Source organism: Battus philenor, unplaced genomic scaffold (genome assembly GCF_028537555.1).
Source record: "Battus philenor isolate CCGP_79_NKW_IND1 unplaced genomic scaffold, ilBatPhil1.0.hap1 SCAF_28, whole genome shotgun sequence".
Classification (NCBI taxonomy): domain Eukaryota; kingdom Metazoa; phylum Arthropoda; class Insecta; order Lepidoptera; family Papilionidae; genus Battus; species Battus philenor.
In genome coordinates this window covers 3,842,884-3,860,576 of record NW_027181691.1, presented here as the reverse complement: position 1 = coordinate 3,860,576, position 17,693 = coordinate 3,842,884, and the positions used below count along the sequence as shown (strand labels likewise).

Genomic DNA, 17,693 nt, shown 5'->3' with positions numbered 1-17,693 from the left:
GTGACTTAACTGAAATATGAAAAAAATGGCGTATAGGTATAGCCGTTCTCAAGTTTTGTTCACAGTAATATATTATCAAATTATTTTTTATATACATTAATATGAATTTCATTTTTATAAGTAAGTAAAAAAACATAATGTAGGGTAGTAAAAAAGTGAAGTAGTGTCATTCGACTGCGACCTATTTACCACAGAGGCACCAGTACTATATGAAATATTTAAGTAAAAATAATATTAAAACTACATATTTATAGAATAAAATTACCACCCTATCAATATAAGAGTAATAATAAATGAAAACATATTTGTTTAAATATTTAATTTATATTTTTGTAACGGTTAACAAAGAACTTATTTATTATTATTTTATAGTATCTGGGATCATCTAGTGGAGATAACTAAAGGCGGCCGAACTACTGTGATTATCACAACACATTACATTGACGAAACCAAACAAGCAAACATAGTAAGTATATATGTGTCTGTTTAAATTACATTACATTAGTCATATAGCAGTAATAGCCGATATTGTTATTAAATTAGCTGCAATGAGCGATGGCTAGTGGTAGGAATATTTCTGGGCGGACGTTTGTTTATGGTAATCTGAAAGATGTTAATTTGTTGTGAGGACATGGTCAAAATGACCATATGGTGGAGAAGTGAACACAATAGCAAAAAAAAAAATGGCAAAATGACCTGTATTCACCTTTATCAGGATATACGTTAGTGATAATGAAATTTTATATAGATATAAAGTCCTTATTAGCGCGGTATTTGTTCCATAAATATGCCGGGAATACATAAACCGTGAATACGGAATGGTAATGTATATGGGACAGAGGATGTACAGAGGACACGTTTCCAGGTGACAAAATAAAAAAAAACTTTTGTATAAAAACGAATTTAATTGAAGTTTCTGAACATTTTGATTAATTATCTTAAGGCTTAAGCAATGGTTGCATACCTATTGGAATCCTTTCCTTATTATGCATGTACTTATTAGATCCGCGAATAAAGAAATTTTTAGCCGCAAATATGGGAATTAGGTTATTTTTATCCGTGAATAGAGAAAACACGAATGACGGAAGCGCAAATAAAGAGCTTTCTCTGTATACAAAAATACCTTTAATAAGAGCTTTTTGAGCAGTGGTAGCCGAGCGATAGAGGCCTGAGATTTGCGATCGTAGGTCACGGATTCGATGCCCGGACACAATTTTATTTTATTTACAGTTTATGCATTTATTAAATAGGATTGCCAGTGCTCACAAACAAGTTTCCAGAAGATGGGCAGCAGCGTCCTCTGGGTACCGTAATGTGTTCGCGAAACCCTTGCCAAGCGTGGCGATTATTGTAAATAACCCATAAATATCTTTGAGAGAAGCTTTGGGCGTCTATGGGCTCAAACGAATGAAAGATGTCACTCTGTAAGGTCGGTCATCGAGGCGATCTTCGGAAGAGGCCTTGCAGTGGACCTCTGTCGGCTGATGACTTTATTATAATATCTATATTGATTTAATAACATAATAATAAACAACTACTATTTACAAACATAACATTTACAAATCGTACACTTTTGTTTTTTGACTAACGTTAAACATTTGACTGCTAGTGAGACATTCTAATTTATCCGATAGTTTGTAATGAGAGAGATATGTGATGTTTCTTTCCACAAGAACCTAGCATTAATATATATGAATTTGTAAGGCTTTTCACAAGTTTTGCGCATAGCTAAACTAATTATAAATTAATTTTTGTTTATACGGGATGATTGGTTTTAAGCATGAAAGCTTTAAAGATGAGACTATGTAACTCCTTTATGTTTAATTCATGTATGCCACATCCTATCCAAAATTCAATGGTTACAAAAATTACAAACAAAGTAATGATAATACAACGACAAAAAGTGTTTACAAAATTCTAATTATTACATATTAAAATTTATTATTGTTTACTGCAGACTTTATCCTGCCAGTAGTTATTGAGATGTCATACTGTAATACAAAAAAATGAACTAGTGTTTATTTCTGTGTTTTGCTGACAAATAAGCTATAGATTCACATATTTAAGGCTTTTAGACCTAAAACTAATTATCCTGTAGATGTATTTTAGTTACTTGATTTTATTTGACCGCAAATTGAATAATTAATTAGATATTATTAATAGTTGTATTTGCTTACAGATAGGATTGATGCGTGGCGGTAGATTCCTTGCCGAAGAATCACCAAGTGAGTTGATTCGTCGTTATCAAGCTGAGAGTTTAGAAGATGTCTTCCTCAAGTTGGCAGTTCTGCAGAACTTGGGAAAACGCCGACGCTCCAGCATCCTTGCTAATGTGGTGGAAAAGGTTGAACTACCCTCTATACCGGTAAGCGTCCTGTTTTAGAAGAAACTACTCTTGTATTATAGTAATATATGCATAAGTGAATAGAATAGATGTATATATATTTAATGTTTTAAAAGTAATTAATTATCTCCATTCAATATGAAGGTAGAAAAACTTGCCTTCAGTCGTAAAATTCGTCAAAAAAATTGTATAAAATTAGCGAGTAAATAGCGAAGTTATATGATATATTTAAAATTTAAACATTGTTTGTTGCTTCTCGACATGCGCATGAAAATAAATTGTATCCACAAAAATATTACCGATTTTCCTCGGAAGCTAAAGTTTAAAACCTTTCTGTAGGCTGTCTAAACATCTTACAATAGGATACAAGATATGGTTAAGAAACTTTTCATTAACTACATTTTTAAAAAAATGTTAAAACGTTTGTGTGCTAAATTTTAATGTAAATAATTTGAAAAAAAGTAGCTTACCTTGGGAATGATGTGTTCGCCGTAGGGCTATTTCAATGTTTACAAAATATATAATTTTGTATAACTAATAAAATATATGTTGAGTGGTAGCCCAGTGGTAGAGGGCTGAGACTTGAGATCGTCATGTCGCGAGTTCGATAAGTCCGGGATACAATCTTTAAAAATTCACACTATGTGCATTAATTATAAAGTATTGTATGTAAAGTATGCCACGGTTCAAAAACAAGTTATTATAGGATTGATAGCAGTGTCCTCTGTGTAACATAAAGCGACACTACGCTATCGCCGACCCACCCGCTAGGCGTGGCGATTGTGATATATCCTCTCATATGTTTGGACTTTGACCTGAGACGACGAAAAGAAAAAAATGTACTCCTGCTTAATTTCCTGCCGCTGTTCTTCTCAGGTCTGGGGCATTATTTGATCAGCTGGTAATCTATCGTACGTTGAAATATGGATTTGAAATTGAATATGAAAAAACAGTTAAATTGTAAATGAAAATCGTATTTTAAAAAAGCTTTAGCTATGCTGTAATTCCCGGAATATTTATTTTTTTGCTTTGTTAAAACCATGACTTTTAGCCGAATTTAATTGGAATCCAAATTTGTGTTGAAACTATTTTTAAGTGAACAATAGTTTCTATTGTAAAACTTTATTTATTTGTAAAAAATAGAAATGTAATAGAATCGCTCTGTTGAATTGTTTCTTTGTGAGATTCGTTAAGAAAATACTGTGCGCCCTGAATCGTTAAAAAAGCTCAACAAACAACTGATCAATGATTTGAGCCTAAACAAATATTGGTTTACCACGAGGTACGAGGTTTAGGCAAATTAAAAGCAAGCTTCTGTATGTTTAGGCAAATTTTTCTTGCTCGCCGATAAATTATCAATTCAATCTTTGCTTCGTTTATTATTATTCACATAGGATCATTACTTCTACTTATAGCTATACAGGTTCCAAAAGCGCCCCAATCTGAGCACCGACAACAAATTTAGAAGTTTGTTTCAGTGGTTTCTTTTACAAAATCCTTAACAGTAATAGAAAAAACTATTCCCGTTTTATTATCACTTTAAAGTTCTTTAATAGTATAATAGAATTTTTAAGAAGTTTAATAAAAAGCAAAGATTTATTGCATGACATAAAAATGACATTACACGGGAGTGTAATGTAAATTAAATATAAAAACAGTGTACACACAAAAGAATATTTCACAAAAGAAATCTGATACAACAAGTTTATCTTTATTTCTAATGCTAGTATTGTGTACTTCGCTATTTTTATTTAATTTATTAATATTATTAGGTATATAGACTTGATAACTTTATCATTTGTGTATCGTTTAGTTCTGCACCACGCGTTCCACGTTAAGTCCAGCATAAATGATACCCTATGGGTAAATGTGACTAATTTCTAGTAGTAAAAATAAATTATAAATTCTTCTCGCGTCTACCGGCTTGTATGCGGCCTTAGGAGAACAACATGGGATATTAGCAGATAGGAGTCCGGCATAACCCGTTTGGGTTAACCCTGACGGGTATCACATGCATGATATTGCGCATAGAAACTAGATAGAAAGGGATTGATTTAAACTAAATAGGCTTCGACGAACGAAAGCAATCGAATTAGCGGAGCGGATTAGCTGCTAGCACCTTAAGGTTTAGGAGTAAAGAACACGAATTGCGAAACGCTGTGAAAGATGGACAGGCAAGTCGTCGGAAGAGATTAGGTGTTGACCGCTTTCAGCCGATTCTGAAGGTATGGGGTAGGCTTATGTCTTTCAGTGGTCGTCCTACGGTTGAAATGATGAGGATGATAAAACAGGCTTAATGTTTTTATATATTATCTATATAAAATGTATTGAAATAGATATATCCTAAATCCACCAGGATCCGGCGGCGATTGACTTAGAAGAAGCAGAGATAGGAGAGATATCTGGTGAATTTGGAGACAACGTTTCAATGAGCAGCAAATCCCGGGTGGTAGTGGCGACGGATATAATTGCCCCAGTGGAGGCTTTACCTCCAGAAGAACCTCCAACTGGATGCATAGAGCGGATTAAGCCAATGAAACTGCATCACATGAGAGCATTAATCTGGAAGAATTTCCTTACGCTGTTTAGAAACTTTGGGTAAGTAATATTATTGTTTATATTGTTTGAAAAGGGCCACCAGGAGTAGCTAAATTTATTATCGTATACTTTATCGTATATATTACATCAATAAATAATTGATAAATATTGCTGTATCTATGTAAATGTTATAGTTTAAATTGCTAGAAGCGGAGTAGGTATGCCCCCCATTAGGTGGACAAACGACACAATAAAGCGACACGAAAAGCGCGAAGTCATTGGATTCGGGCAGGCAAGAACGGTCAGCGACCTGTGGCCGTTTATCATTTGATTTGATGATGATGATAATAATGATGATGGTTAACGTATTACTTGTTTAAGGCAGTCACAATGGGAAATTTGTGACATAGTATCCGGAATTTGATTCTATTTATATATTTATAAATATGAATACAATAATTAAACTGTTTGTTCTTATAAAAGATAATATATCTACACATAATTTTTGACGGCTTTTTAAATAATAATAACAGAAGTGATAAATTAAAAAATATATATAAATAAAAAAGCCTTCATCGACGCAACAAATATTAAAGCCATTAATTTCTGTTCGTTTCTTATATTGTCTCTTAAGATATAGGCCTCCTAAAAAATAATAAAAAATAAGATTTTGAACTAATGAAGATTGTAATAATTTTTTTTATTTATTTTGTTATGTAAAAAAAACTGTTTATTATTAACATTGACATTGTTTTATATCATTCCGAGATTTCAATTTTGCACTGTTACCCGTATAGACATATTATAACATGTTTTTTTTTTCAGTCTCCTTGCATTTATTATCGGCCTGCCAGTATCGCAGATGGTACTATTTTGTCTCGCTATCGGACACAATCCCATCGGCTTGCCATTCGCAGTTGTCAACTATGAATTAGGTCCTAACAGCTCGATGACTACATGCGATTACGACAAGAACTACTGTCCACAAGACCCGGTAACTTACGAGTGGAACTTGACCAGGTTTAGCTGTCGATTCCTGGATTATCTCTCGAAACGTCAATCTAATTTAGTAAGTTATTTTTGTCTCTTTAATTTATTTATTGGTATACGTATAATTTTTGTGTTTATAACAATTAAATTACTTATTTTATTTTTTCATCTGTCCTTTGTTATTTTATCAGTGCCACAAGATGCATAGTATATGCAATTTAAAATCTTTAAACACTTAAACACACACGCACAAACAAACTTCAAGGTTGTACACAAACTTAATAATAGTTGCATATGTGGTAGTACAATTTTTAATTTGAGTTTATTTTTTTATTCAATGAGACGGATGCTGCCAATGACGTACTAGAATAAGGTGCAATTTTTAACAAGTAAATATATTCATTAACATTTCAGGCTAAGAATAAAAGTACACGTTGTAAAATATCTTAAATAAAAAGTTGGTTTTAAAAAATAAAGATGTAAAGTTGTGCTAAAACTAAAGAATACTTGCAGATATACTATTCAACCAAAGAACAAGCGATGAGCGACGCCATGAGAGGGAAGGCTCGTGTTGTTTTAGTGTTCCCTGCTAATTTCTCTGAAAGTCTTCAACAAAGAGTAACGGACCCTCGGCACGCTGACGACGGAACCATTTTGAATTCAGCTATGGAAACACATATGGATGATACTGGTAAATATTTAGAGAATGCTATTCAGTATTAAGTAACAATGAAGCTTCATTTGTAAAGATTACAGTTATTTTTGGTCGATAATCGTGACGTAAAAAAATCATCTTTGTTTGAAAATAAATGTGATATATCACATCTATTTTAAACTTAAACTATCATAGGTAAACAATATTGTAAAATAATCAACCTTGTTTTAAACATTGTCGTTATTAGATGAATATTCGTAGGAAAATTCCACTTTTATACCTTTCAACACATAAACCATTATAACATTATTCTGATGTAAGCAAATTACGCTTTTAATCCGGTCGACAATTGTTTTAATACTTGTCGTTATCGGATTAATATTGTAATGTAGTAAAACTCGTTAAAAAAAACGTAATTTTTGGACTCAAACTCACGTATGAAAATTTACAAAAAGGTATGCTTGCTATGCATCTTAATATCAGGTGCAAACGGCATGTTTAAAAAAGATCTACAAAATACGTTCTTTTATGTAAACTAACGAGCAGTGCTTTGACTTTGCATTAACATAACGACACATCCTGCTCTTTTATGATTCTTTGATTAAACAGAATATATTATATTCATTTTGCAACATCATTTTTCGTAGAAACTCAATAATTTTAACACACTCTCCAACAGCATATCTAATCTATTTTTTTTATTTAAGTACAAGACAATAATTAGACTAGCATATTATTAAAAGTAAAATAATCATTACTAAAAATATAATCATGTTATGACCAAATTTGTTCTTGGGAATAAAAATTCTTCCTTTATTCTCTTTTTTATTTACTTGCTTTACTCACTTTTTCCCTTTATTATAAAATCTATTTAACGAAAATTGTTAAACACGATAAATTGATCGATAAAGGTAATATAGAAATGATAACGGTATAATTAATAAATGTGTATAATGTTTTCAGATAAACAGGTGGAGTGGATGTTGGTCAGGGAGCTTCAACTAGCGTTCGTTTCGGCGGCCGAGCAGTTGGCGGAAATTTGCAATTTGCCTAAAACCATAATGACGTTACCTATCCATGTAAGTCTCTCCTTCTTTTTCTAATTTTTTTTAGTAGACGCCCATACAAAGCGAAGGCTTCCGCCAAAGAACGCCACAGTTAGTAGTCTTACGTTACCTGTATCCATCGATTACCCGGTCTACCTAACAAGTGAAATCTCTCATTGGTTTTTCCCACTTTCCTATGTTATAAAACTGGATTGGCTAAAACAGTGGTAGTTGAGTAATTATGATTTAAGATTAGCTTTGCTGATGATCTAAGCGAGGTTGGTCCAATTAACAGGTAAACGTACCATACTGCGCTTGGTTGGCGCTGTGGTCTCTTCTCCAGTATCAGCCTTAGCGGTTATTTATTCTGCGCTGTGTGAAATGCGCACTGTCGTTTCAATTTAGTGCACATTGAAAAAAATGTAGACAAGAACAATTGACCGTCAATATTATAGGGATTTGTGGTTTTGTATTAACACAGTGATTTTTTTTAGGAGCAACACTTTATAAAGTTTTAATAAAAGTTTCTGGATATAATTTAGCATGGTAAATAAATATTATATACGCAGTAGTGGCATTACAATAGAACAGTTATAAGTAATTATATTTTAATTGCGAAACTCGAACTTGATGTTATTTCACGTAATATTTAACATGAAGTTGTCTAAGACTAAGAATTTGCTGGGCTCTGGAATACATAATGAGGACTCACATACTAATGCATAAACTAAGAAACGTGAGAATACAAAATACATAGAAAAATAAGAAGTCGAAAGAAATTAATAAATTATACTTTTGCTTTGTTTCTCAAGTAAACTAAAATAAACATAAAATCATCATTTTTGGTAAAATTATCCACTGTGTTCATTCATAAATATGCAAAATTAGCTCTAATATTTACATATTGTTACTAACTTACTTTTTGTTTTAGTTTAACAAACCAATTTACGGTCTGGAAGATCCGAATTTTACCGACTTCGCTGGTCCAGGAGTCATATTGACGTAAGCATACATAAATGTTTTTTTGTCGTGTTAAGTTATTCAAGATAGTTTTTGAAGTTTTTATTCGTACTGATATAATGGTCAAAGTTGCGAAATATTTAAATTCAATCATCATCATTTCAACCGTTGGACCTCCATTGCTGAACGTACCCGTCTCCTTTTGATTGCATTTGGAACCAGTCTAAATCTAGCTTCTTCTGATAACCTTGTGAGCAGACTTACTAGGCTGTGTTTGCTAGATCGTGGTCCCAGCTCTAGGACTTTAACCCCAGGAGCCATCGGCTATACGTGCTATGTGGTCTGGCCACTAACAATTAACGTTGCCAATCTGCTAAGCTGTGTCGGTCACTTTCGTTCGTCTACGGATCTCCTTATTTCAGACTATATCTCGTAGAGAAATCCCAGGCAAAGCACACTTAATGAGATGTCCGTGAAGTCTGAAGTGAGAGAACATGTATCATCACTGATATCGCGCGTTGGCCGTGCTTCGTCTTTTGGTTTTGAAGAATATTGGACGAAACTATATATTTTAAATTCAACAGTATATTCTTTTTACAGGATTATTTTCTTCTTAGCAGTCGCCCTGACTTCTGTTTCTATGTTAGCGGAACGTAACGAAGGTATAATGGAAAGGTCCTTGGTGTCTGGAATTACTGGTAATTAAATATAAATTACATATTTCATAAATTATAAACATGACTACAAAGTATGTTGTTCTCTCGAACAATATAATTTTTTCATTGATAAATTTTTCAATGAAATATTTTTTTTTGTTGAAAATATCCTTACGATCATTCATAATAATAATAATAATAATATATTCTTTATCATAATATTAAACTGCTTGATAAATAATACACTAGGCAAAGCTTGTCTCATAGATTGAACTTAGAAATAACATCTTGGACCTGTGTGCAATGTTATGTAATATTGAAACAAGATTCAAAATTTATTAATTATCATTGTTACTTGGGTTTTAATAAAATTGCTTAGGTTTTAGTAATTTATCAATCCCTTAGTGATTGCTTCTCAATAATTTTGGTGATAAATATGGATCTTTTGAATTTTACAAAAATTACTTATATAAATATTACTTTTATATATAATAAATTGAAGCGTCAAGCGAATACTAGTGAGGAATACTTGTAGCAAATATACAAAATGTATAATATAATTTCCTTTGAAGATCAGCAAATGAAATGAAACAAATAAAGTTTACTGTAGAATTGTACAAAATGTATATGTGTAATAAATAACATAATAATATGTGAGATACTCGTTAAATTAATAAATATTTTTCTTAAGAGTGAAGATGGATATTTAAATGTAATTGAAATGTTAAGAATCTGTATTTTCTTCCAGGAACGGAAATTCTATTCGCCCATGTGTTGGTACAAATGATTGTCATGATGATCCAGACGGCAATGGTGTTGATCCTTGGTTTCGTCTTCTTCGGCCTGACAATTAACGGTCCTGTAGGCTGGGTTATAATTCTCACTCTACTTACTGGATTGTGTGGAATGACTTTTGGTAAGTAGCTAAATTAAAATTAAATATACATATATATATATATATATATATATATATATATATATATATATATTTCTATATATATATAGAAAATATGATCATGTTTCGGAATTTTGCGTTAAACTCAATTGGTTACCCAAAAAGGCTTCGCTGGAACTTCTATATTCTCTTCGATCCGCTTACCTCCTCTTATCTCAAATCAAGGTTTAAATTTTTTCATGATACACATGAGAGATCTTTGAAATCATCAGAGAATCTAAAAAAAATGCCGGGTTTCTTCTTTGTTTACGGCCAAATTCTTTACCACACAGGCTGTGCGATTGCAGAATGATTTACCTCTAAACATAAAACGTGTTAACTCACGATCTATTTTAAAGAAAGTGGTTTTGGAAAAGAACTAATAACTAGACCTTTTATTTATCCGTTAATCCATTTATTTTACTTTCTTTGTCTCATTATTCCTTCTGAAGCAAGTGCGATCCAAATTAGTTTGACGTTTTTATTTATATTTATAATATGTATTATACCGTATTAATGTATTATAGCTTATTTATTATAAGTATATGTGTTATAAACATATGTATATATGTTTGTTTTGTGTACAAAACATGTATACGTTTACTATCCACTATTTATACTTCTACCTTTTCCCTATTATGGTTGTATGAAAGAGATTGCCTTTTGTGATAAGAACGCCCATTGTACTTTTTGGTACATATAAATGTATCCCGGTATTTACAACAAAGAAAATTAAATAAATATGGAATAAATAAATAAATTGAAATTAGTTTAGTCTGATTTAAACATTTATTTTTAACAGTAAATCGTAATTTGTTTGCGTAAATAGTATCAGAACTAATTAGATCTCTTTTTATTACCGCAAGAAATACCATAAGCAGTATTAGTTATAATTTAAATTAAAGCAAATTGGTTTTAATCTAAGATAGTTTAATTATAACTACACATAATCCTGGGCTCAGGAGGCACAAGATCGATTGTCGTGGAATCTTTAGGTCTATGACTTGCTGTGGGAATCTCTCAGCTGCCATAATAATGAACCATAACTATATTTAATCTGTATAAGTTGTTATAGTTTGGACCCTGAATTTGATAATAAGTACATTTTTTTTTCATTTTAATCAGATCGAAATTAAAACTTAATATAATTAAACGCAATTAAATAAACTTAACCGTAACAAGACAACATTTTGATTTTTTTTCGAAGCTATAAATTTTCCTCAGAAGCTATAAAACAGCAAAATAACAAACAACAACTAAAACCGTATTATATAGATCGACATAAAAATATATTAAATCGACATTATACATCGATATTTAGTAGAAAATGGTAAAGTCAAAAGCATTGGTAAAACACTTGGGAACATATAAATTGATGCCAGAATTGACTTGAGGGCGTTCCTTTTAAATCTTACTTTACTTGAAATATTTTTCTACTTAAAGCTACATATAATATTCCCTGCGATTTATAAAAATATATTTTGTTTATATAAATAAATAATGTACATATACTCTGTAAGTTCTTACTCAAATACTGCAACGTAGATATGTTTCCTTATATTTTGCCTTCTCTTTGTAATTAACAGTTAAACACAAAAATTATCATTTAAACAATATCATATTAATATTTTACCACGTTTAAAACGTTAAAAAACTTTGTTTTTATTTATCTCCACAGAATCAGGTTCCACCAGGTCATATATAAAAAATGTATCAAAATTAGTATGTAGCAGTAACCAACCCGTAACCAAAATAATTTGCTTATCTTTATAATGATATCATTATTTGCTTCAGGTTTCGTCGTTTCGTGTGTTTGTGACACAGAAAGGACTGCGACATATTTGGCTCTGGGCTCCTTCTTGCCAATGATGTTGTTATGCGGAATCATATGGCCGGTCGAAGGTAAACACTGATTATATTTTTTAATTATTTTACTCCTTTACACTCGGTGCAGGTGCATCTCTGCGGGGCGCAGGTTTTGAGGCTTTGGCCTTGAGAATTGGTAAGTTAAAGTGACAGTGGGCGTCATGTAGCGCGTAGAACAGGTGGCCGTTTGGACTTTAGGGTTAAACCCTGGAGTGGTAACCACTGGTAAATGAAGCGCAGGACATTCACTTAAAAGGTGGAGAGACAAGCTCATTAATCGCCTCCAGCTGTTCGTAATTTAAATCCTGTGGCAGAGGTCTTAGATCCAAAATGTTGTGGGCCGGATAAGTTTAGTTTTTAGTTCTTATTGATCACATATTTTATTTCTATCCAGGTATGCACAAAACTCTTCAATGGATCAGCTACGTGCTACCGCTTACCAAATCTACGGAGTCCCTGCGTTCGATGCTGCAACGTGGGTGGACAGTTACAGTTCCAACTGTTTACTCTGGATTCGTTTCAACTGTCATATGGATAGTTGTATACCTCACATTAAGCATTTTGCTCATTAAATTTAAAAAGGGTTAAGTTTTACCAATTAACAATAGGAAATTATATCTTAAACCTATAGCGATAAGGGTTAGAATAAGTCGGAAATAATGAATAACTTATGTGATATGAAAAATAACTTTGTCTTGTGATATAATTGCAATACAATATCATTTCAAAAGTTTTAACGGCCATAGGATTTTGTTAGCGTGGTTACCTACATAGTATAGTCTATAGATATAAGGTAGCAAATGCAATTAATACGAAATAATAAAATGTTTAAACGTTTATTATGGTTAAATTTCTTAATTTAAAATTGTTTACACATTTGCACATAAAATACAGTTTTTGTAAAATCGTATTGATATCTATAAAGATACGACTTATATCAGTTTCAATTAATTTTAAAGACCGATTAATTGTTGGTTCATATTTCAGGAAGATGTAGGGAATATCAACGGATGACATAAACACTTCTAATAGTTGTTAACGATATTTGTTAATTTTCTGACAAGTGAGTTAAATAATTTTAGTTATCGGTGGACTGAATCTCCTTGTATAATTTTAAGTCCGTTTAGGGAAACGGTTGTTTGTCACCCTAAATATCTTAATACACTTCTGAGGTATTTGCTCTAAAGCGCCTCATTACAATTGTAGTTAGTCATTCTGTTTGTGATAACATTTCACTCTTTGTGTTGGATGAAACTACTCCCTGTCGTCTTTCCGTAAGCAATTGTTGCGCTAAATAAATGATCAGGAAGTGCATTGTAAATTTGTCTTAATTCAAATCTACGTATATTTGGCGGTAAACGTAGCGTACAAACCAACAAGGTGGACAGATGATTATGTCGACTTCTAGATGGCCATTGCCATACGCCTCCCACAAAGATATCCTCAATGACCATTCTTGCGCTACTCACATCCAATGGCTTCTCACTATATCGTCGATTCATTTATAGTACAGAAATAAATTGACATTTTTAAGCTTTTAAAATATACAGACTACAAACTGGAGACTCACTTAAGTTAAGCTAATTTTAACCAACTTAGCTGATCTTAGTTGATCATCGGTTAGAACAAGAAGAGAATCCAATCATAAGCTACATTATCACTTGTTAAATCATTAAGCTAAGTTGATGCGAAATAAGTACGCTTAAGTGAGCCTATAGTTAGTTAACTTGTTAATAGTTTTAAAAAAATATTTATATACAAAACAATCATGGTATAATTGTTTTTAATTCTTACTTGTTTATACACAATGAAAATTTATTTAATTATCTCGGGGTTAAATTAGGGAATAAAGTTTATATGTTGCTCAATGCCGTGTTAGGCTGATATTTAAGTTAACTTTAATTGAAGAAGGTTTTTGGTATAACTTACCGTTTGTAAAATAAGTAACAAGTTACTGTGGTGTGCTCAAATTCATCGATTGTGATGTGATAATAATTTTAAGAATAAATAATATTTTATTAAATAACGAGTTTTTCATTTACGTCATTTTTCATTTCAACTATGTGACTATGTCTACGAGCATGTTTATAACAGTTATAATTAACAACTTCGTATATACTCGTATTGGTTCAAAAATGTGAATATTTTTGATAGTGGTTCTGTATTAATGGGCATAATTTTCATAATTGCTAAACTATACTCTTTCCTATAGTATAAAATTGAATGATTTTTATAAATTATTACTTTTATTTTGATTGCAAAGGGAGTGTTTGTAAAAAAAATTCTGTAAAACTATTTAAATGTGGGCAATTGAATGTAACATCTCTAAATTGCCTGTTATATATTTAAGAACCTTATTAAGAGAGAAAAAGTTGATATATATTTAAATGGCAAAAGCCCTTGGCAGCGATGGTGTATGATTATTTTGATTTCATTTAGGCCATACCTGATAAAGTGCACGTTTATAAATCTCTATTATTGAATTTTAATAAAAAATATGTACTGCGGAGTTTCTTCCTGCTTCTTTTCCAAAACTAAAACACCTTGCGAAGCAGAACGGAGTCGAAAATAAGTAGATAATACGTTGACGACTAATAAGAGTTCTGTTAAAAGTTCCTATGTTGAATAAATAAATTCTATCTTTTTCAATCTTTAAAATCTTGTAAAAAATCTTTTACAGTGTGGAGGATATTGAAAATGATAATTGAGCTTAAGGATGGATTACTCTACTAGTCTAGTAAGAATATTGCAAAAGTGACAACAAAAGAAAACCCGTTTGAATTATATGTAGTCTTGTTAGATCAAGGCTTGTTTGGAATCCTTGTACATTTAAATTGAACGATACCATTACAGAGGAGTACAATCTGATTCTTATTTATGTTTAATTGGGCTTTTCTGGTGTTTTTTACATTACGTCTACAAGTGGCCACTGTATTTGAAATTCTAGGTGGCTAATGATATGAATAAATGAACGAAACCAAGTATTTCTAAATATTACAAAATTACATCTACTGTGATATTAGTAATGTTTAGTGTTTCCTTAAAGTTAGTTATTAGTATTGTTAGCAATCTCTAATTATTTGATTTAGACGCCACTTTGGTTGTAGTCCTTCAGCGCATTTCATGCACCCCTCTTTTCCGTTGTTCAGTCCCTTCCTGCGATTTCTGAAATTTTATCTCCACAACTTTTGTACGGCCAACCAATTTTATTTTGCCAATTAAACATTTCTATACCGCAGACAGCTCTGTCGACCTTTCTTCTTTTTGATCCTTTTGATTTTTACAGCGCGACGTACCCAGCTCATCACCACTTTGATTTAAGAGCCTAGGCAAGAGAGTCGTAAACGTTAGTAATGCGTCTTATATCAAAGCATCTGATTTTTAGGGTTCTTCTTACCCTCGGTCCATGTTCAGCTATCTGTGGTAGCCAAACATGGACATCAAGAGAAGAAATGTAAATACATATACATAAAGAATATTTGATACAAAATAGTCGACCCGGTCAAGCCGTTCCCGAATTTTTAGAGACACATTAGGTGATTCATTTTAAGACATTTAAGGTGATTATTTATGGGTGTAAAAGTCTGCGTGAATGTCTCATTTGCTGTTAATTAATGTATGGTACACCCTATATAAATATTTAAGGTTACTGAAATAATAAACAACGTAATGATAATATAATAAGAAAAAGTATTTTCGAAATTCAGGTTGCTATATATTAAAATTAGTTATTATTTGTACCGGTTCTTGCAGACTTTGTTTAGCGTATTTATTGCATTTCAACAGAAAAATAAATTTAAGAGCGATCATTTTATATAAAGCGATTGGAAAGGTGTAAAAACTTAGAAGCTTTTTTAAACTAATGTAATATATATTTATCATTTTTAAGCATTTACGCATTTAACCAATTACCTGTATAAAAGAGTCAAAGGTTTATTTTTAAGCGATTTATTTTTCAGAACGATCCAAAAAAAAACAAAACCGCTTTTTTATTTGTACGTAATTATTACTATGACACCTATAAGTCATTATAAAGTCAAGTTTTGAATACTTAAACAGTAAGTTCTTATTTGCAAATGAAAAATGTGTTAAAATAAAAATATTTCAAAAAATTTAATAAATGCACATCCAAACATATTCCGCCGCAGTCGACGAGTCGTACAAAAGATTAAATTCTTTTGTCGAAGCGCAATAAGCGATTTGCACCGACGCCTGGTTTTGCTTCAATGTAAATTCAATTCTTTGCTTTCACTTGAATTCTGGCTTCAGCTCATGTTTGCATTTTTAGTGTTATTTGTTACATCTTTTAAAGACCTTAGAAATGCCACGCAACACATTATTTTATGCGCATTCCGGTGAATGTATAAAACGACGATTACGGTGTTATATTATAATAAATAGGTAAATAATAAGCCTTTATTTTAATGTATAATTTAAAACGTAGGGAAAAATCCGAAAATTTTTATATTTAGCACATTGTATTTGTGTTGTGGGTGGTAAAAATAGGTTTATACCTATAGTAAAAGTTTATACGTTTAAGTTTAACTTAAAAAATATAATAAAATGTAAAGAAAATTTAAGTTTTTAAATAAAAATCAATAAATATTTTGTTAAATTAAAAAGAGTAATGTTTGGTCATAAAATGACTTATATTTGTAAAATGTCGAAAGTATTTCTATGCTTACGTTACGGATTTTAAAATATCTTTTTTATAAAACCCGTGACAAGATTTGAAAGTGATAAAAGGAACGACATCAGTATCGTCGAGCTTAATCTGTGCGATAATATCTTTCGTCAAAAACTAAAGATTTTCATAAATAATGTACCATTTATTTAATTTTGATAAATAAATTTGTTATTTGGTAACCCTGTAATAATATTTTTTATTATCTTAGCTAAATTAGGAAATGATGAAAATGTTATTCAGATTTTGCACTATCGAAAATTCTTGGCTTGCAGCATTCAAATAAAAAATGAATATTGCATATTTCTGAGTAAACACTTTATTTATTGATTAAATTTTAAAACATAAATTTGTGAAGAACAAAAGATGCAGTTGTTTAACGACTATATAAATTGTGAACCGTCAAACGCGCGTAGATTCAATAGTCATTATATTTTTTGATACTTCGGAAGTATTTGCGCAGTTTCCCACTTCTCTTGTTGTAAAAATCGGTAAAAAAACTTTTAAGTTAAACGGTTTCTTAAAAGGTTTTATTTGATACCCACATTGTGGTGGTTGTGGAAAAATATGTACCTAGTCCGCCATATTGGAACGGCATCGTCGAACGTAGCCCTTTCATTTGATACCTATATTGAGGGGGTTGAGGAAAAATATGTAATCAGCCATTTTGTATCGGCGGCCATCTTAGATTTATAATGTTATTGATTTTATTATATTGTATTGTCATCTAAATTAAATGTGTGTACCAAATTGCAGATCAATCTGACAACGGGAAGGTGCTTAAATTTCAATTTCTAATTTTGACCCAAATAAATAAAAAATTAAATTCCGTACGGGGCGAACTAAATAAAACCGTATAATAAAAACACTCTATAAGGTATAAGGAAATTTACTAAATTTGATGGAATACAATAATATAGGTAAATTGTACTCCAGTAAAGATGTTACTACGAGAAAAATGGATTAATTTTTATCAACACAGTGATTGGTTGTAGGTGAAAAAGATTTAAAGGGATGAAT

General features: G+C 31.3%; 1 protein-coding gene across 1 annotated transcript in view; it reads left to right on the top strand.

Annotated features, from left to right (window-relative positions):
• The window catches only part of osy (oskyddad), a 72,495-nt gene extending 59,680 nt beyond the window's left edge, over nt 1-12,815 (top strand). Inside the window, exons 6-16 of the mRNA XM_068769605.1 lie at nt 373-466; nt 2,180-2,365; nt 4,701-4,942; nt 5,708-5,951; nt 6,386-6,563; nt 7,491-7,606; nt 8,505-8,575; nt 9,134-9,231; nt 9,938-10,105; nt 11,918-12,025; nt 12,384-12,815. Coding sequence (XP_068625706.1) covers nt 373-466; nt 2,180-2,365; nt 4,701-4,942; nt 5,708-5,951; nt 6,386-6,563; nt 7,491-7,606; nt 8,505-8,575; nt 9,134-9,231; nt 9,938-10,105; nt 11,918-12,025; nt 12,384-12,577 — 1,699 coding nt within the window. The 3' untranslated portion in view covers nt 12,578-12,815. The remainder of the gene's footprint in view (nt 1-372; nt 467-2,179; nt 2,366-4,700; nt 4,943-5,707; nt 5,952-6,385; nt 6,564-7,490; nt 7,607-8,504; nt 8,576-9,133; nt 9,232-9,937; nt 10,106-11,917; nt 12,026-12,383) is intronic.
• Nucleotides 12,816-17,693: the final 4,878 nt, after the last annotated feature.